The sequence below is a fragment of the Lactuca serriola genome, chromosome 5, assembly GCF_051521515.1.
Source record: "Lactuca serriola cultivar US96UC23 chromosome 5, Lser_US96UC23_V15, whole genome shotgun sequence".
Taxonomy (NCBI): domain Eukaryota; kingdom Viridiplantae; phylum Streptophyta; class Magnoliopsida; order Asterales; family Asteraceae; genus Lactuca; species Lactuca serriola.
The window spans coordinates 232,585,641-232,602,520 of NC_136412.1; the positions used below are offsets into that span (position 1 = coordinate 232,585,641).

Consider the following 16,880-nt stretch of genomic DNA (forward strand, 5'->3'; position numbering starts at 1 on the left):
AACATTTTTCTCTTGTGGAGCACACATCAAACTCCATACATTTCTTCTGATATGTCTGCTGAAATTTTTAAAAATAGGGGCCCACATATACATGAGGCAGAGCATTTGATCAGAACTCCACACTTATTTTCGTGGGTAGGCTTATGTGAAAACTTGCCCCGTTTACTTCTCTTGCTCATAAATATGCATGGCTTCTCAGTTTCTTTCCTACTCACAACCACAACCTCAACATTTGTTCATAGTCTGTCATCAAGGAAATGTCGTCTGTCACAAAGCCAATCAGAGGGTGGTTGGGTAGGAGTCATGCTAACATGGAGAAGAATGACAGTGGCTACTACTGTACACCAGCAGCCAGGTTAGAAGGAGATGGGGACGATGATGATGGAGATTACGACTATGCCCCTGCAGCTTGATTTGATTAATGAAAATTTAACATTAACTCTACTGTTGACAAATGCATAACGGTAGCCACTGACACTGAGGGACCACAATCCAATTTGTGGGTTTTTGTATTACTAAATTAGCAATACAGCTAAATGGTTTAGTATGTAACACTATTTTTTCTACTGCTTATGAGATGTAGTTGTTTACTAATCAACATGTATGAGTGATAAAGGCAAGACATATGATGATCCTAGTTTCATGTGTTTAATTTCTTCATTATTTTTATCTGTTCAAGCAATATGATTTACTATGTGTGTTTTATTAAGGCAAGCCCAAAGACATATTCAGTTATGTTTGAACCTCAAAAGTTTATAAAAGAAAGGGTATAATGCATACTAATCAACATGTAACTTGATGCATGAAGTTAATTTGACATTCTCTGATTTTTACAAAAAAAATCAACAATGTTCAGGAGGATCCTAAGCAAATCAAAACAACACGAATAATAATACCTCCTTTGGTGATTTACTGGCCTAAACTATCTCAACCCATGGGCTTACAACAGATTTAATCTGGTCAAGATTTTATTAAAACCATAATATCTTGCTCCACATCATATTTCTCTTACACAGATGTGTTCAAACTAAAATAAACATCTTGCATTGCAGGATGAGAAGCATCTCCAGCAAGAAACTCAAAAACATTGCCATTAATAACCTTAATAGAATTTATGTTTGTAGAGCTTTTATAGATTTTGGTAGTACTAGTGCAATGCTGCTAGTTGGATAGGAGTCGATAAGGGTTATACTGTGTAAAAGTATATATGCTGCTCTTATACTCAGTTGTTGGTTTTGTTAGACCAGAAATCAAGAATCATAAAATTTCTAGTAATCAACAATTTCAACTGGTCTATTATATCTTTTCTACCACCGGAGCATTGTAACTCGGTAGTTCTTGAACAACAAGTGTAACATTGCAGACACATGTTGCTAACATGTGTACAGAACAATTATGATCAAATTAGAAAGTCTCATGAATTTGTGAAGTAATTACACTAAGACAAGTCCAGATTACAGATCGTCCTAAGCTATTCCTTAATTCAAAAGCCAGATCGATTTTTCATCAAATGATTGTCTGTAGTAGAGGCTCCATTTGGTCAGTCTGGAATAATGGTTGTATGTGTAATTGTGTAAGGTTTTCTATAAGGAAATATTCAGTATTCTTTCATTGGTCACCACAAATGTCACCATCAAAGATATTATGATCACCTACTCCTAAACTACACCTTAAATCCACCTACGTCCACGACAGGACTTGAACCCTCAACCTCAAGGAGGGATGGCAACACGGGATACTGGTGGGCTAGAAGCCCTTTGGTGATGAACATTTACTCTTGTTGAATACTTGAATATCATTAACCATAACCAAATCAACCCTAGTTAATTTATTACACATGTTGTATATTCTATAAGAATATTAATAAATTGGCCAAGTAATATCATAATAGCACCTCTATTTGAAAATTAGATCCAAAATGAAGATTATTCCCGAAACCAATGGTCCTGTGTTAGACTAGCTACATAAAAGCTAAAAAAGTTGGATCTAAAATCATATCAAGTGGAGCTATTTAAAAAGTGACATTTCATCATAAAGGTCAAATGCAACCTGTCTCAAGAGGCAAATCATAACACAAGAGTCAAAATACTTATATTCTATCTTTAAACTTCTGGAAAAGAGAGGATAAAGATATTGTAATAACAATCACCTTTTTTAAGATCTGTTTAATAAAATACAGATTGTTTTGGACAAATCAAACTAATATTACAAGAAAACTTATAAAAAAAATTGATCTTTAAGACTAAATATGATTTCTAAGTAACGTGATCGTATTTACTTCCCTGACTTTGCAGAATGACATGGCAATGATCAGAGAATCCACCCTGCTAATGTGTCACCTGACAGTCTTATGTGGCTGGATGACCTGTCAACCATATTATGTCACGCACATTCATTGGTAATGACTCCACACTTCAACGTTTTGATAAATTCCTGTCAATATGAGTGCAAAATCGATCCTTTTCTGTGATTTCTTCTGAGAAAAAAGATGCCCATCAAACTCAAAACATTTTTCTTTTGTGGGCCACTATCAAACTCCATACATTTCTTCTGATATGACCGCTGAAACTTTTACAAATAGGTGCCCTCATATACGTGAGGCACACCATTTCATCATAACTCCACACTTATTCTCGTGGGTAGACCTATGTGAAAACATGCCCAATTTACTTCTCTTGATCATAAATATGCCAGTTTCTTTCCTACTCACAACCACAACCTCAACATTTCATCATAGTCTGTCATCAAGAAAATGTCGTCTGTCACAAAGTCAATCAGAGGGTGGTGGGATAGAAGCCATGCTAACATGGAGAAGAATGATGGTGACTACTACTATACACCAGCAGCCAGGTTTGAAGGAGATGGGGATGATGATGATGGAGATTACGACTATGCCCCTGCAGCATAATTTAGTTGATGAACATTTAACATTAACTGTAGCAAGGTGAGGGACCACAAAACCATTCATGGAGCTTTTGTAAATTTTTGTATTACTAATGCAATACTGCTAAACGCTTTAGAATGTAAAACAATTTTTCCTACTGCTTATGAGATTTAGTTGTCTACTAATCAACACATATGAGTTACAAAGGCAAGCTAAATAATGAACCTAGTTTCTTGTGTTTAATTAGTTCGTTATTTTTATCTGTTCAAGCAATATGATTTAGTACGTATGATTTATGAAGGCAAGCCAAAAGACATATTGAATTATGTTTGAACCTCAAAAGGTTATAAAAAAAGGGTTAAATGCATACCAATCAACATGTAACTAGGTGAACTAATTTAATTTGACAATCTCTGATTTTTACAAATAAAATCAACAATGTTCAGGAAGATGGTAATTAAATCAAAACAACACAAATAATATCCCATTCAGTGATTTACTATGCAAAACTATCTATTAACATGAAAGCATGTGACGATCCTACATTGATGAAGGATTATGGTGATGACATTTGCTCTTGTTTCTTGAACTTTATCTTCTTCAAGTGGAATTCCTGATTGAAATAACACCTGAATCTCTTCTTGAAAGGCCAAATATAAAGTTGCTAACATCTCAATCCATGGGCTTACAACAGATTTAATCATGTCGAGAATTTACTGAAATTACCAAATTAACTAGCTCAGCATCATATTTCTCAAACACAAATGACAGTTTGAACGATGTGTTCAAACTGAAATAAATATCATTCATTTCAGAATGAGAAGCATCTCCAACAAGAAACTCATAAACATTTTCATTAACCTCAATAGAACTACACCCAGGCACCTTCCTTATTTTGAGTCTTTTGTATGTAATCTTTTCTAAACTACCAAAAACATATTTTAACTTGCTACATGTGCTTTGAATCAGATTGCATGTGATTGATATATTGTTCATAGATTTAGTTTTCATGGATTCCTCAAACGTGCAAAAAAAATGTGATTTAATAATAATCATGGACTCATTTATTCACAAATGCATCTAAATAAATGTCCTTAAATAACTAAGTCCGATTTTTCTATGTTTAAGAATGTCATGAAGAGATTTTCTGGAAATTTTAAGATTTAAGTGTATTTTTTATTTAATATAAAATTATTAACTTTTAGAGTGAAAAATCAAAAGAAAATAGTTCCCAAGGTCAAAAAGCACTCAACATTTATAGGGTTGCTATTATGAGTCCTATAGACAATTCAAATAAATTTTCATTAGATTTGGACACTGATATTTATTTTGATTTTTGTACCTTTAATCATTATAAAATTTGAAAACCATGCTAGGCTCATCCAAATAACTTGAAAGGTTACAAACATCACAATTTCGGTTAGATGTGATCGTAATAACATTTTCAAGATTTTTCAGCACTATTTTATATTTAAGCATATTTTTAATGATTAGTTAAAGTAAAAATGCAATTAAATTTAATACACACCCATAAATTATCATATTTTAATAGTAGGACCATATGAACTGGAAAGATATAGAAATAAATTTTGGAAAATTTTAGATACTCTTTCGCTACTATTTAGTAATTATTTTGACTCTCTTGGAACTAAACATAGGTTTTTTTTTTTTTTGAAACGGCAAACTAACTAATATACTTCTAAATAACCACCTATGTCTCCATAGAGACTTGAACCCCTGACCTCTCATATGAGAAGGTCACTCCATACCGCTAGGCCATTGGCCCTTTGGTGGAACTAACTAAACATAGGTAGTTTATAAAACCAGGTTTTGCTATATAAAATGACGTTTTAGTATTTTTTTTTTCCAACTTCATGACACTATAAAATAGACGTAAAAATATTTTGGGCATTTTTCTTGGAACATTTGCTATTTTTCCATTAAGTAAGAAAATTTACCTGAAAGCTCATGACTACTGTTAGAACCAAAAAAATATATTTTAATAATTTTTGGATACTATTTGGATATTGTTTGATAATTATTTTTATTTTTGTGTTATTAATCATGATAAATTCATGCCAATGTGGGACAAGTCCACCTGGTTGAGGCTTTGCCTCTTAGATGGGAGGTCTCGAGTTCTATTCCAGGCGTTGATGATTTCATGATACTAACTTATCTCACCGTTAAAAAAATTCATAAAACTTGAGTTTTTATATTCCAAAAATCTTTGAAATTTTACACAAACCAGATAAAGGTTAGAAACTATTATTATTAAATTTTCAAACATTTTTATGACTTCTTATTATTTAATCATATTTTATAGCTTTTTTTAAACTATAAATTATAATAAATAGTTAAATATATCCAAAAATCTTAAAAAGTTTGCAGGGACTCTATACCCACTCTTAAGTAATAAATATAAATTTTGGTTGGTTTTGGAACTATTTTGGTAATATTCTCAAATTTATGAGACTTCAAATGTATAATAAAACCCATTTCTATATAGTAGAGCAATTTTTATGACAAATGTTATTGCAGACATTCTAATATGTATAAAATCTTTTGAGACTGTAACGTCTAAAAATCATAACAAATTTAAACTTTTCAAAACCATCCATTTTCTAAAAAGAAGTGTTTACATAACCATTGTTTTCAAAACATTATTAAAAATCAGAGTCTCTCAGGATCCAATCAACATAAACCAAGGATGTGTACGATCACGTCTTTGCCTTGCCACGGTCCTTAAAAGTACCTGAAAAAAAAATTAAAACTATAAGCCAACACTTAATGAGTTCCCGATACTACCACCATATAAACATAACAAACAACAGCATGCATACAACGCCTTCAGCATGAATGATGGGGCCGCCTCACTGGGCCTTCAGTCTGTCTAGACCGCTCTCTGGGCCTTCGGCCTGACTCTTCCGTCTCGTAGGCATTAAGTTATCCGGACCGGCGAGTGTATCTTGGCCTTCAACACAAAGCAGGACCATCTAAACCCGATACACCATCATATATCAACATATACCATAACAATCAATAGTTGTCATATACAGGTAGTCCTACAGATCTAATAGATCACTACAGCATACCAACATCCTATATACTAGGATACATATCTAACAGATCACTAATGCATAGCAACATCCTATCTTCCAGATCACTAAAGCATGGCAATATACAGTAAAACCAAGATATCAATCCAATGGGCCGGCCTCGGTTCCTGTGACCTGTAAGTCCATTAGGGAAAGCTCACCTCAATAACTGAATACAGTCTGAATCGCTCCCAGCTCCGATAAACGGCTCAACCCAAACCCTAAATTTTTAAACATTTCCCATTCTATATTAATAACATTTCCCCAAAATACCCTTGGTCAAAACTAGTCAAAATCAACAAGTCAATTGAGTCAACCCCAACGAGTCAAGCCAGCCGAGTGAACTCAGTCGAGTCGTCTCAGGGGTCGTACGCAGGGCGTACTATGTAGGTACACGGTGCATACTAAAGCTTTGACCGCAGTCGGTAGATTGACAATGTGCGCACTACGTACTCCAAATTACACAGGGTGTACGCTCAGACTTCCCATTTTCTCAACAAGAGCTTAATGCATTAATCTCTCATGTATAACTATTAGATTCAAGGCTAGAATACCACTAAGAGTCATAAAGTTTCCAACTTTATGACTTTGCATGACCATTAAGTGCTTAATACAGAAAATCCCAACTTCTTCATACCTTAAGACCCTCTATAGCATGCATGGAGGAAAACTAAGCACCAAGACCACATTTTCATTATTTAAGACCCCTCATAAGGTCTGAAAGGACGACATATTTGGTCAAGAGCATGTCATGTCCAAGAATCATTATATTTGGGACCAGAAGTGCAATTAACCAGAACCAGATCAACCCTAGTTAATTTATAACACATGTTGTATATTCTATAATAATATTAATTATAAATTGGCCAAGAGATATTATAATACCACCTCTATTTGAAAATTAGATCCAAAATGAAGGTTTTTCCGGAAAAGAATGGTTATGTGTTAGACTAGCTACATAAAAGCTAAAAAAGTTGGATCTAAAATCATATCAAGTGGAACTATTTAAAAGTGACATTTCATTATAAGGATAATGTCATAAAAAGCCTTAAGTTTGGCAGAAAATGTCAGTTTTACCATTCAACAAAATTTTGGTTCGTTCATGCCGCAAACTTATTATTATTTTTTTTTTTGCGGTTTTGCCCTTTTTACCTGTAATAGCATGTTACCATAAATTATTTTTTGCGAAAACCCTTAAGTTTACAAATATTTTGCAAAAAGCCCGTTAAGATTATAAAATTATAAAAACAAATATATATTCAAAATTTGATAAAACTAAATGGTTTTTAAAAATTCAATTGTCAAAAGTTTATATCAAACTAATATAGGTTTTACTTATATTATGGAACCAAAACTGAAATATATTTTTAGCTTTACATACAATAAATTTTATATTGGTTCGATATAAACAATTTTTATTAAAATTTTTAAAAAGTTACCTAGTTTTATCAAAATACGAATATATTCCTTAATTAATATTAAAAGTTTTCAAATCAAAATTAAAAAACGTCTATTAGCAAATAACTAAATATCCTAAAATATTTAAACATATGAATAATATGAAATTAATTAAATTCAATTAATTTTGTTAAAAGGAAAATAAAAATATTTTATATGTTTAAAAGGTTTGCATTTCAGAAATAATATTGTATCATATTTTTCATAATATATGTCGAGTAAAATATATATTTATTTAATATACAGTTTTGACATTTAAATTTTTAAAAACTATTTAGTTTTATCAAATTTGAATATATATTTATATTTTATATGTTTAAAACCTTAAGGGTTTTTATGCAAAATATTTGGCAACATAAGGCTTTTTTTGCAAAAAAATATTTCATGATAACCTGGAAACCTGCTATTACAGGTAAAAAGGGCAAAACCGACAAAAAAAATGACAAGTTGTTGGTATACACAAACAAAAAATCTGTAGAACGGTAAAATCAATATGTTCTTCCAAATTTAAGGCATTTTATGACATTATACATTCGTTATAAAGATCAAGTGCAACATGTCTCAAGAGAAAAATTATCATACAAGAGTCAAATTACTTATATTCTATCTTTAAATTTATGGAAAAGAGAGAGATAAAGATATTATAATAACAATCACCTTTTTTAAGATCTGTTTAATAAAATACATATTGTTTTGGACAAAACAAATTAATATTACAAGAAAACTTATAATAAAATTGATCTTTTAAGACTAAATATGCTTTCTAAGTAACGTGATCGTATTTACTTCCCCGACTTTGCTGAATGACATGGCAATGATCAAAGAATCCACCCAGCTGATGTGTCACCTGACAGTCTTATGTGGCTGGATGACATGTCAACCTTGTTATGTCATGCACATCCATTGGTAACGACTCCACACTTCAACTTTTTGATAGATTCCTGGCAATATGAGTGTAACATCCTTTTCTATCATTTCTTCTGAGAAAAAAGATGCCCATCAAACTCTAAACATTTTTCTCTTGTGGGCCACACATCAAACTCCATACATTTCTTCTGATATGTCTGCTGAAATTTTTAAAAATAGGGGCCCACATATACATGAGGCACAGCATTTGATCAGAACTCCACACTTATTTTCGTGGGTAGACTTATGTGAAAACTTGCCCAGTTTACTTCTCTTGCTCATAAATATGCATGGCTTCTCAGTTTCTTTCCTACTCACAACCACAACCTCAACGTTTCTTCATAGTCTGTCATCAAGGAAATGTCGTCTGTCACAAAGTCAATCAGAGGGTGGTTGGGTAGGAGTCATGCTAACATTGAGAAGAATGATAGCGGCTACTACTATACTCCAGCAGCCAGGTTAGAAGGAGATGGGGACGATGATGATGGAGATTACGACTATGCCCCTGCAGCATGATTTAATTAATGAAAATTTAACATTAACTCTACTGTTGACAAATGCATAACGGTAGCCATACTGAGGGACCACAAACCTATTTGTGGGTTTTTGTATTACTAAAGCAATACAGCTAAATGGTTTAGTATGTAACACTATTTTTTCTACTGCTTATGAGATGTAGTTGTTTACTAATCAACATGTATGAATTATAAAGGCAAAGACATATGATGATCCTAGTTTCATATGTTGAATTTCTTCGTTATTTTTATCTGTTCAAGCAATATGATTTACTATGTGTGTTTTATTAAGGCAAGCCAAAAGACATATTCAGTTATGTTTGAACCTGAAAAGTTTATAAAAAAAAGGGTTAATGCATACGAATCACATGTAACCTGATGCATAAATTTGACATTCCCTGATTTTTACAAATAAAATGATCAACAATGTTCAGGAGCATCCTAAGCAAATCAAAACAACACTAATAATACCTCCTTTGGTGATTTACTGGCCAAAACTATCTCAACCCATGGGCTTACAACTGATTTAATCTGGTCATCAAAAATTTATTAAAACCGTAATATCTAGCTCCATATCATAATTCTCTTACACAGATGTGTTCAAACTGAAATAAACATCTTGCATTGCAGGATGAGAAGCATCTCCAGCAAGAAACTCATCAACATTGCCATTAATAACCTCAATAGAATTTATGTTTGCAGAACTTTTATAGATTTTGGTAGTACTAGTGCAATGGTGCTACTTGGCCAAGAGTTGATAATGGTTATACTGTGTAAAAGTATATATGCTACTCAGTTGTTGGTTTATTAGACCATAATCGATCATAAAATTTCTAGTAATCCACAATTTCAACCGGTCTATGATATCTTTTCTACCACCGGAGCATTGTAACTCAGTAGTTCTTGAACAATAGGTGTAACATTGCACACACATGTTGCTAGCACGTGTAAACAACAATTATGATCAAATTAGAAACTCTGGTGAATTGGTTACATAATTACCCTAAGACAAGTCCAGATTACAAATCGTCCTAAGCTATTCGTTAATTCTAAATCCAGATCGATTTCATCAAATGATTTTCTGTAGTAGAGGCACCATTTGGTCAGTCTGGAATAAAGGTTGTATGTGTAATTGTGTAAGGTTTTCTATAAGGAAATATTCAGTATTCCTTCATTGGTCACCACAAATGTCACCATCAAAGATATTATGATCACATACAAATATAGTGATACATATACATGCATATACTGAACATATAACTCAGGCCACTCAAATATGAATTGCATGGAAAATATCTATGGTGCTTACCACATGAAAAATAAAATATGGACTACAAAGACATTTTGTTACCCGCATGTTAAATGGTCATGGATACTTCATATCAGTCCCTTTGACCAGCTGTTGACTACAGCCGTTTATAGTGTACAACTTATAAAGAAGAATACAAAATGCAAGAAAAATATTGAAGAAAAAATTGTACACATTGCAAACACTAGTTGACAATGAACATTTACTCTTCTTGAACACTTGAATATCATTAACAGAAACAAATCAACCCTAGTTAATTTCTAAAACATGTTGCATCATATCATATATATTATATAGGAATATTAATATGGCCAAGAGATATCATAATACCACCTCTATTAGAAAATTAGATGTACCTTTTGACTTTTTTTATTAAAAAACTTTTAGGGTCCAAAACGAAGATTATTCCACACAGAATGGTTCTGTGTTAGACCTGAAAGACTATACTGGGGAGAGAAGACAGTACAGAAAGCGTGTGGAGAAGAAATATAACGGTGAAGAAAAAACCCCCAACTTAGGTGTCTCAATCAATATACTGCAGAATATATACAGAGTAGTTACAAGGGTAAAATAGGAAATACACTCAATTATAAGGCAAAGATTCTACCTTAATTACAGGACATAAATGCTTGATTACCAAGCCTAACAACCATACTAAAAATATATAAAACAAATTATCTTGTAACAATATTTACGCTTACGCCCCCCCCCCCCCCCCCCCCCTTCAAGTAAGACGTCCGTAAGGAAGGCGTAACTTGACAGATAAAGCATTAAACCTGACTTTAGAGAGGCCCTTTGTGAACAAATCTGCTAACTGATCATCGATGCATTTATAGTGTAGCTTTAAAAATCCACGAGTGACCAGTTCTCTTATGAAATGATAGTCTATCTCAATGTGATGGGTACGTGCATGAAATACTGGATTACAAGCCATATGTAAAGCTGATAAATTGTCACAAAAGAGAGAGGGGGGATGAAGAAAGATATCAAATCACGATACAAGTAAGAGAACCATCTAAGTTCCGTTGTAGTAGTAGCAAGTGCACGATATTCAGCTTCACTGCTTGATCGTGGATTGTTGGCTGTTTCTTAACGGTCCAAGATAGAAGATTTGGGCCAACATAGATACAAGTACCTGTTGTAGATCGACGATCATTCGGATCTCCTGCCCAATCCGAGTCAGAGTAGGCTCGAATGTGGAAAGATGTTGACACGTAGAATGACAAACCCTCCTATAGTGTGCCTTTAGTGAACCTTAGGATAAGTTTAGCGGCCTGTAGATGAGAGGTACGAGGTTGGTGCATGAATTGACATGCTTGATTGACTGAAAATGCAATGTCTGGTCTCGTAAGTGTGAGATATTGTAGGCCACCAACCATGTTGCGATACTCAGTAGCATCTGGAAGTAGTTCACCCTGTTGGTGATCAAGCAATATAGTAGTAAACAAGAAATGACTAACAGGAGTAAAACTGGAAATTAGGCAGTCGAATGATTACTTTTATTGAATGATAAACTAGCAACCAAATGATTGAATTGTTGTATAGGTAAATTTCGACTGATAAATTGTAATCACTAAGCTATTCTATTTATACTACTAGACTTAACATAAAATGAGAAATACCAGGGTCAGTTCAATTTCCAACGGTCATTACTGCCCACATGTTTTATTCTTTCCTAATTACCAGGTCAACCTTTGACCAACATTTCTCCCCCTCAAGTTTGACCTTTCTTCTTCAGATCTTCTATGTCGGTTAGGGCCCTCATCTCAGCAAACTTTATCCTAGGCATTGCCTTTGTTAAAACATCAGCCTTCTGTTGATCTCCACTCACATGCTCCACTTGAATCTGTTCCCTTTCAACACACATACGAATAAAGTGGAACTTTGTGTCTATGTGCTTGCTTCTACCTTGAGACACCGGATTTCTTATGAGAGCTATGGTGGATTGGTTTTCAGTTAACAGCTTCACCTTTTGTGCTTTCTTTCCCATTAGCTCACTGAACAAATTTCTTAACCATAGTCCTTGACATGCTGCTGCAGTTGCAGCCGTATACTCAGCTTCACACGAGCTTAGGGCCACAGTTTTCTGTTTTTGTGATGCCCATGTTATAAGGTTTCCTGAGTAGTAGTAGGCTACTCCAGTGGTTCCTCTCTTGTCTTCACAGTCACTGTTGTAACTGTTGTCATCGTACCCTACGAGTCTTCCATCACCTCCCCTATGGTACTTCAGTCCATACCCTGTTGTTCCCTTCACATATCTCAGGATATGCTTTAAAGCAGTATAGTGACTTTGTCTGGGATTTTGCATAAACTTGCTCACCACTCCAATGCTATAGTTAAGGTCTGTTCTTGTATGGACCAGATACCTTAAACTCCCAACTAGCTTTTTGTACATTGTTGCATTCACGGGTTCACCATCTTCATCTTTGGTAACTGTAATTTTGGCTCCATTGGGTACTGTGAACTGTTGCATCCTTCCATCCCTGATACTTTTAGTATCTTTTCAGCATATCTCTTCTGTGTGAGCATTATACCTTCCTTACCCTGTGATACTTCAATTCCTAGGTAATATGAAAGCAATCCCAGATCACTCATGTCACATAGTTGTTTCATTTTATCCTTAAACTCCTAGATTCCCTTCTCACTTGACCCAGTGACTATGCGATCATCTACATATACACCAACTATAAGAGTCAACTGGGGTTTATGTACCTTGTAGACGGCTTGCTCATGAGTACATCTGGTGAATCCAAGTGAGTTGAGTGATTTGTCGATTTTTGTGTTCCATGCCCTAGGTACCTGTCGTAGCCCATACAGGGCCTTGTGAAGACGGTACACCCAACCTTCCTTGCCTTTTATCGTGAATCCAATGGGCTAAGTTACGTAGACTTCTTCTTTGAGATCGTCGTGTAGGAACGCTGACTTGACATCCAGGTGATGTACAAGCCAGTTTTCTTTGGTCGCTACCGAGAGGATCAATCTTATCGTCTCCAACCTGGCTACTGGTGCAAATGCTTCGTCAAAGTCGACACCCCTTTCTTGTACATATCCCTTTCCTACCAAACGAGCCTTGTGTTTTATTACTACCCCAGCTTCGTTCCTTTTTAGTTTGAATACCCATTTTAGCCCTATCGCCTGGCGATCTGGGGTAGCCTGGTTAGAGTGCAGGTGTTATTTTTCTCAATTGACTTCAACTCCGATTCCATGGCTCGTTTCCACCCCTCTTCTCCTGACGCTTCTTCGTAGGTTGTGGGTTCATCATCACCCAGTAGTAGCTAATGATTTCTTTCGTATAATTCCTGTATTTCTTCTTCTTCCAGCCTTGTCGTGTTTTCATAGATATTATTGATTGAGCTAAAACCTCTTGATGGTGTGTCATCATACGAGGCTACAGACCCACTTCTCTCTTGACTTGTAGATGCTCAACTGGGAGGTGTTGATCACGACTCCAATCTGTACGAGTTTTGTTGTGGCGTTTCTTCAAACGATGGACTGTATGTTTCATGGTCTAGGTGAGAGTCTCCATGTAACGGCGTTAGCGGGTCTTCAGTCACATTATCGTTATCTGTTGAATCAACTTCTTGGGCTGGTTGGGATTAGGCTTCCATACCTGTCACAATATTGGTCCAATAAGGGTTGTAAGATGCTCCCCCATTGACTCGTCATCCCAAGCCCAAGGTTTTGCTTCATTGAACATCACGTCTCTGGCTACTACAATCCGTCGACTACTAGGATTATACATACGGTATCCCTTAGTTCCTTCTTCTGCTCTCAAATACACCATAGCCTCACTCCGATCACTCAATTTTGTTAGACCACGCAATTTCTTGATGAACCCTACACACCCGAAGACCTTTAGGTGTGCTAAGGATGGCTTAGACCCCTTACAGGCTTCGTATGGGGTCGCGTTCTTTAGTGTCTTCGTTCCAATTCTATTATGCAAGTACACTGAGTGTCGTACTGCCTCACCCCAAAATTGATCGGGTACTTTCACGGCCTTGAGCAGCGATCGAGTCATTTCTAGAACCGTTCGATCCACAACGCCATTTTGCTGAGGCGTGTGTGGAGTCATCAGTAGCCGTCAAATCCCTTTTCGTTCGCAGAAATTAGCAAATTGGATAGAGTTAAATTCGCCTCCCCGGTCAGTTCGTAACATCTTGATCTTATACTCGCTTTCTCCTTCAACTCGTGACTTGAATTTTTGGAACATGTTGAACGTCTCGTCTTTGGTTTTGATCAGATAGACCCACATGTAGCATGAGTAGTCATCAACAATCAGCAGGATGTATTGATTACCTCCTTTTATTGTAGGCGTAATTGGCCCACAAAGGTCTGTGTGTAACAATTGGAGTGGGTCTTTTGCTCTCCACTGGGTTACCTTTAGGAAGCTCTGCCTTGTCTGCTTGCCTACCATACATGCTTCACACACTTGTGATGGGTGAGTCAATTAGGGCCTACCTGTCACCATTTCCTTACGTGTCATTTCTTCAAGTAACTTGAAGTTTATGTGGCCCATGCTTACATGCCATAACCATGATTCATTGTCTATACCCATGGCTAAGCATGCAGGCTTTCCAGGTGTAAGCTTTATTTTATAAAGTCTGTTCTTGGATCTTTGCACTTTCATGACTAAGCTTCCTGCTTCATCATACATTCTCAAGAACTCCTTCTTCATCCCTATGTCATACCCTTCTTCAGTCATTTGTCCCAGACTTATTATATTATTGTGCAGGGAAGGAATATAATACACGTCTGGGATGACAAATTGGTCACCATTCTTGCAATCAAACAGGAGAGCACCATTTCCTTTGATTGGAACCTTAGACCCATCACTGAATCTAACCTGCCCTGTTACTTTCTCGTCAAGTTCAGCAAATAAAGCCTTGCATCCTGTCATATGGTTACTAGCTCCATTGTCTAGATACCATATATTTTCTTCATTACTCTCCTTGAGTTGGCTTGGGTAGACTTTTTCTTCATTCAAAAGAACCACTTCGACATTTTTTTCTCCACAAAAAGTCAACAATAGTGTCAGTTCTTCTTCATCAGCAGCCAAGTTTACTTCTTGGTCCGGCTGTTTCTTTACCTTGCATTCTGATGCATAATGACCACGCTCTTAGCATTCATATCATCTTATGTTGCTCTTGTCACAACGCTTCTTGTTGGAACTGCTTGCTTCCTGTCGTGAGTCTCCACCCCAACGCCCACCTCTGCCACGAGTAGAGCCTCGCCCTCGTGAACTGCCTCTTCCTCCCCTGTTGTTGTTTCCGCCCCTTCCTCGACCACCTGTCGAGTTTGGTTTGCTTGGGCTCTGGTGGGTTGATGAGCCTTCTACCTTAGCAAGCAACAAGGCATTATCTGCCTGTGTGCTTGCCTTCCGTAGCCGGAGTCTGTCCTCATAAGCCTTCAAATGCCCAATTGCTTCTTCAAATGGCATTGATTCCATATCACAGATTTGCTCAATTTATGCCACCATGTTTATAAACCTCTCCAGGACTGTGTCGAATAGCTTTCTCACCAATTCTTCATCTTCCAATATTGCCCCTGCACTCCCAAACTTTGAAATCATGGCTGATATCTTTCTAGCATAATCATCTATGGTTTCTGTCTCCTTCATTTGAAATGCTTCAAACTCACTCTTCAGTATCCACAACCTTGTCTTTTGGACCCTCTCTGCACCTACATACCATGACTTTAGAGAGTCCCAAACCTCCTTGGCTGTCTTTTTCTTAGCAGCCTGTGCAAGAATCTCCTCTAGTATAGACCGGAAGATGAAAGCTCGAGCCTGTTTTCTCTTCTTCTCATCCACAACTGGTTCACTTGGTGGTTCAATAGCATCCCATAACGCATGGGCATCCATGATGGCTTCCATCTTTATTAACCAGGTACTGTAATTTGATGAGGTTAGCATCGGGCATTGAAGAGTGAAAGGGTTACTTTGGGCTGATTGGATGATGATGGGGCTGTCATCTTGTTGAATCGAGGATACTTGGGCATATAATTGATCAGGATCTATTTAGCTCTGATACTAAATGTTGGTGATCAAGCAATATAGCAGTAAACAAGAAATGACTAATAGGGGTAAAACTGGAAATTAGGCAGTCGAATGATTACTTTTATTGAATGATTAACTAGCAACCAAATGATTGAATTACTGTAAAGGGAAATTTCGACTGATAAATTGTAATCACTAAGCTATTCTATTTATACTACTAGACTTAACATAAAATGAGAAATGCCAGGGTTAGTTCAATTTCCAACGGTCATGACTGCCCACATGTTTTATTCTTTCCTAATTACCAGGTCAACCTGTGACCAACACACCCGCATGTAACGACAATCGAGAATTAGGAGCACTAGGAGTTGTAGACGACTTGCATCCTATCATGTTGAATCTTTCCAAGAGATACAGAGCATATCTAGTCTGTCTTAGTTGCAAAGTGTGACAATTTCGAGTAGCCTCGATGCCAAGGAAATAATGTAAGTTGCCAAGACGGCGATTGTCAAAAGTGTTGCATATCACATCAATGATAGAGGAAACAGCAGAAGGAGAGGATTCGGTGATAATTATATCGTCGACATTGATTAGAAGAATGGTAGTAGACTCATTTGTGTGTTTGATGAATAAAGAGGAATCAGATTGGCTGTTAAAGAATCCTTGGTGTAATAGAAAATCATGAAGTCGTTGAAACCATGCTCGTGGACTTTGTTTG

General features: G+C 36.0%; 1 protein-coding gene and 1 pseudogene across 1 annotated transcript; both read right to left on the minus strand.

Annotated features, from left to right (window-relative positions):
• Positions 1–11,881: 11,881 nt before the first annotated feature.
• LOC145050263 (secreted RxLR effector protein 161 pseudogene) lies at positions 11,882–12,640 on the minus strand (annotated as a pseudogene).
• A 2,991-nt stretch (positions 12,641–15,631) lies between these two features.
• Positions 15,632–16,039, minus strand: LOC145050264 (uncharacterized). The gene has a single exon (XM_078998542.1). The coding sequence runs from the start codon at positions 16,037–16,039 to the stop codon at positions 15,632–15,634; it is 408 nt and encodes a 135-aa protein (XP_078854668.1).
• Positions 16,040–16,880: the final 841 nt, after the last annotated feature.

Coding starts and splice junctions, on each gene's coding strand:
- LOC145050264 (XM_078998542.1), bottom strand. CDS start 16,039: ATGGAAGCCATCATGGATGCCCATGCGTTATGGGATGCTATTGAACCA.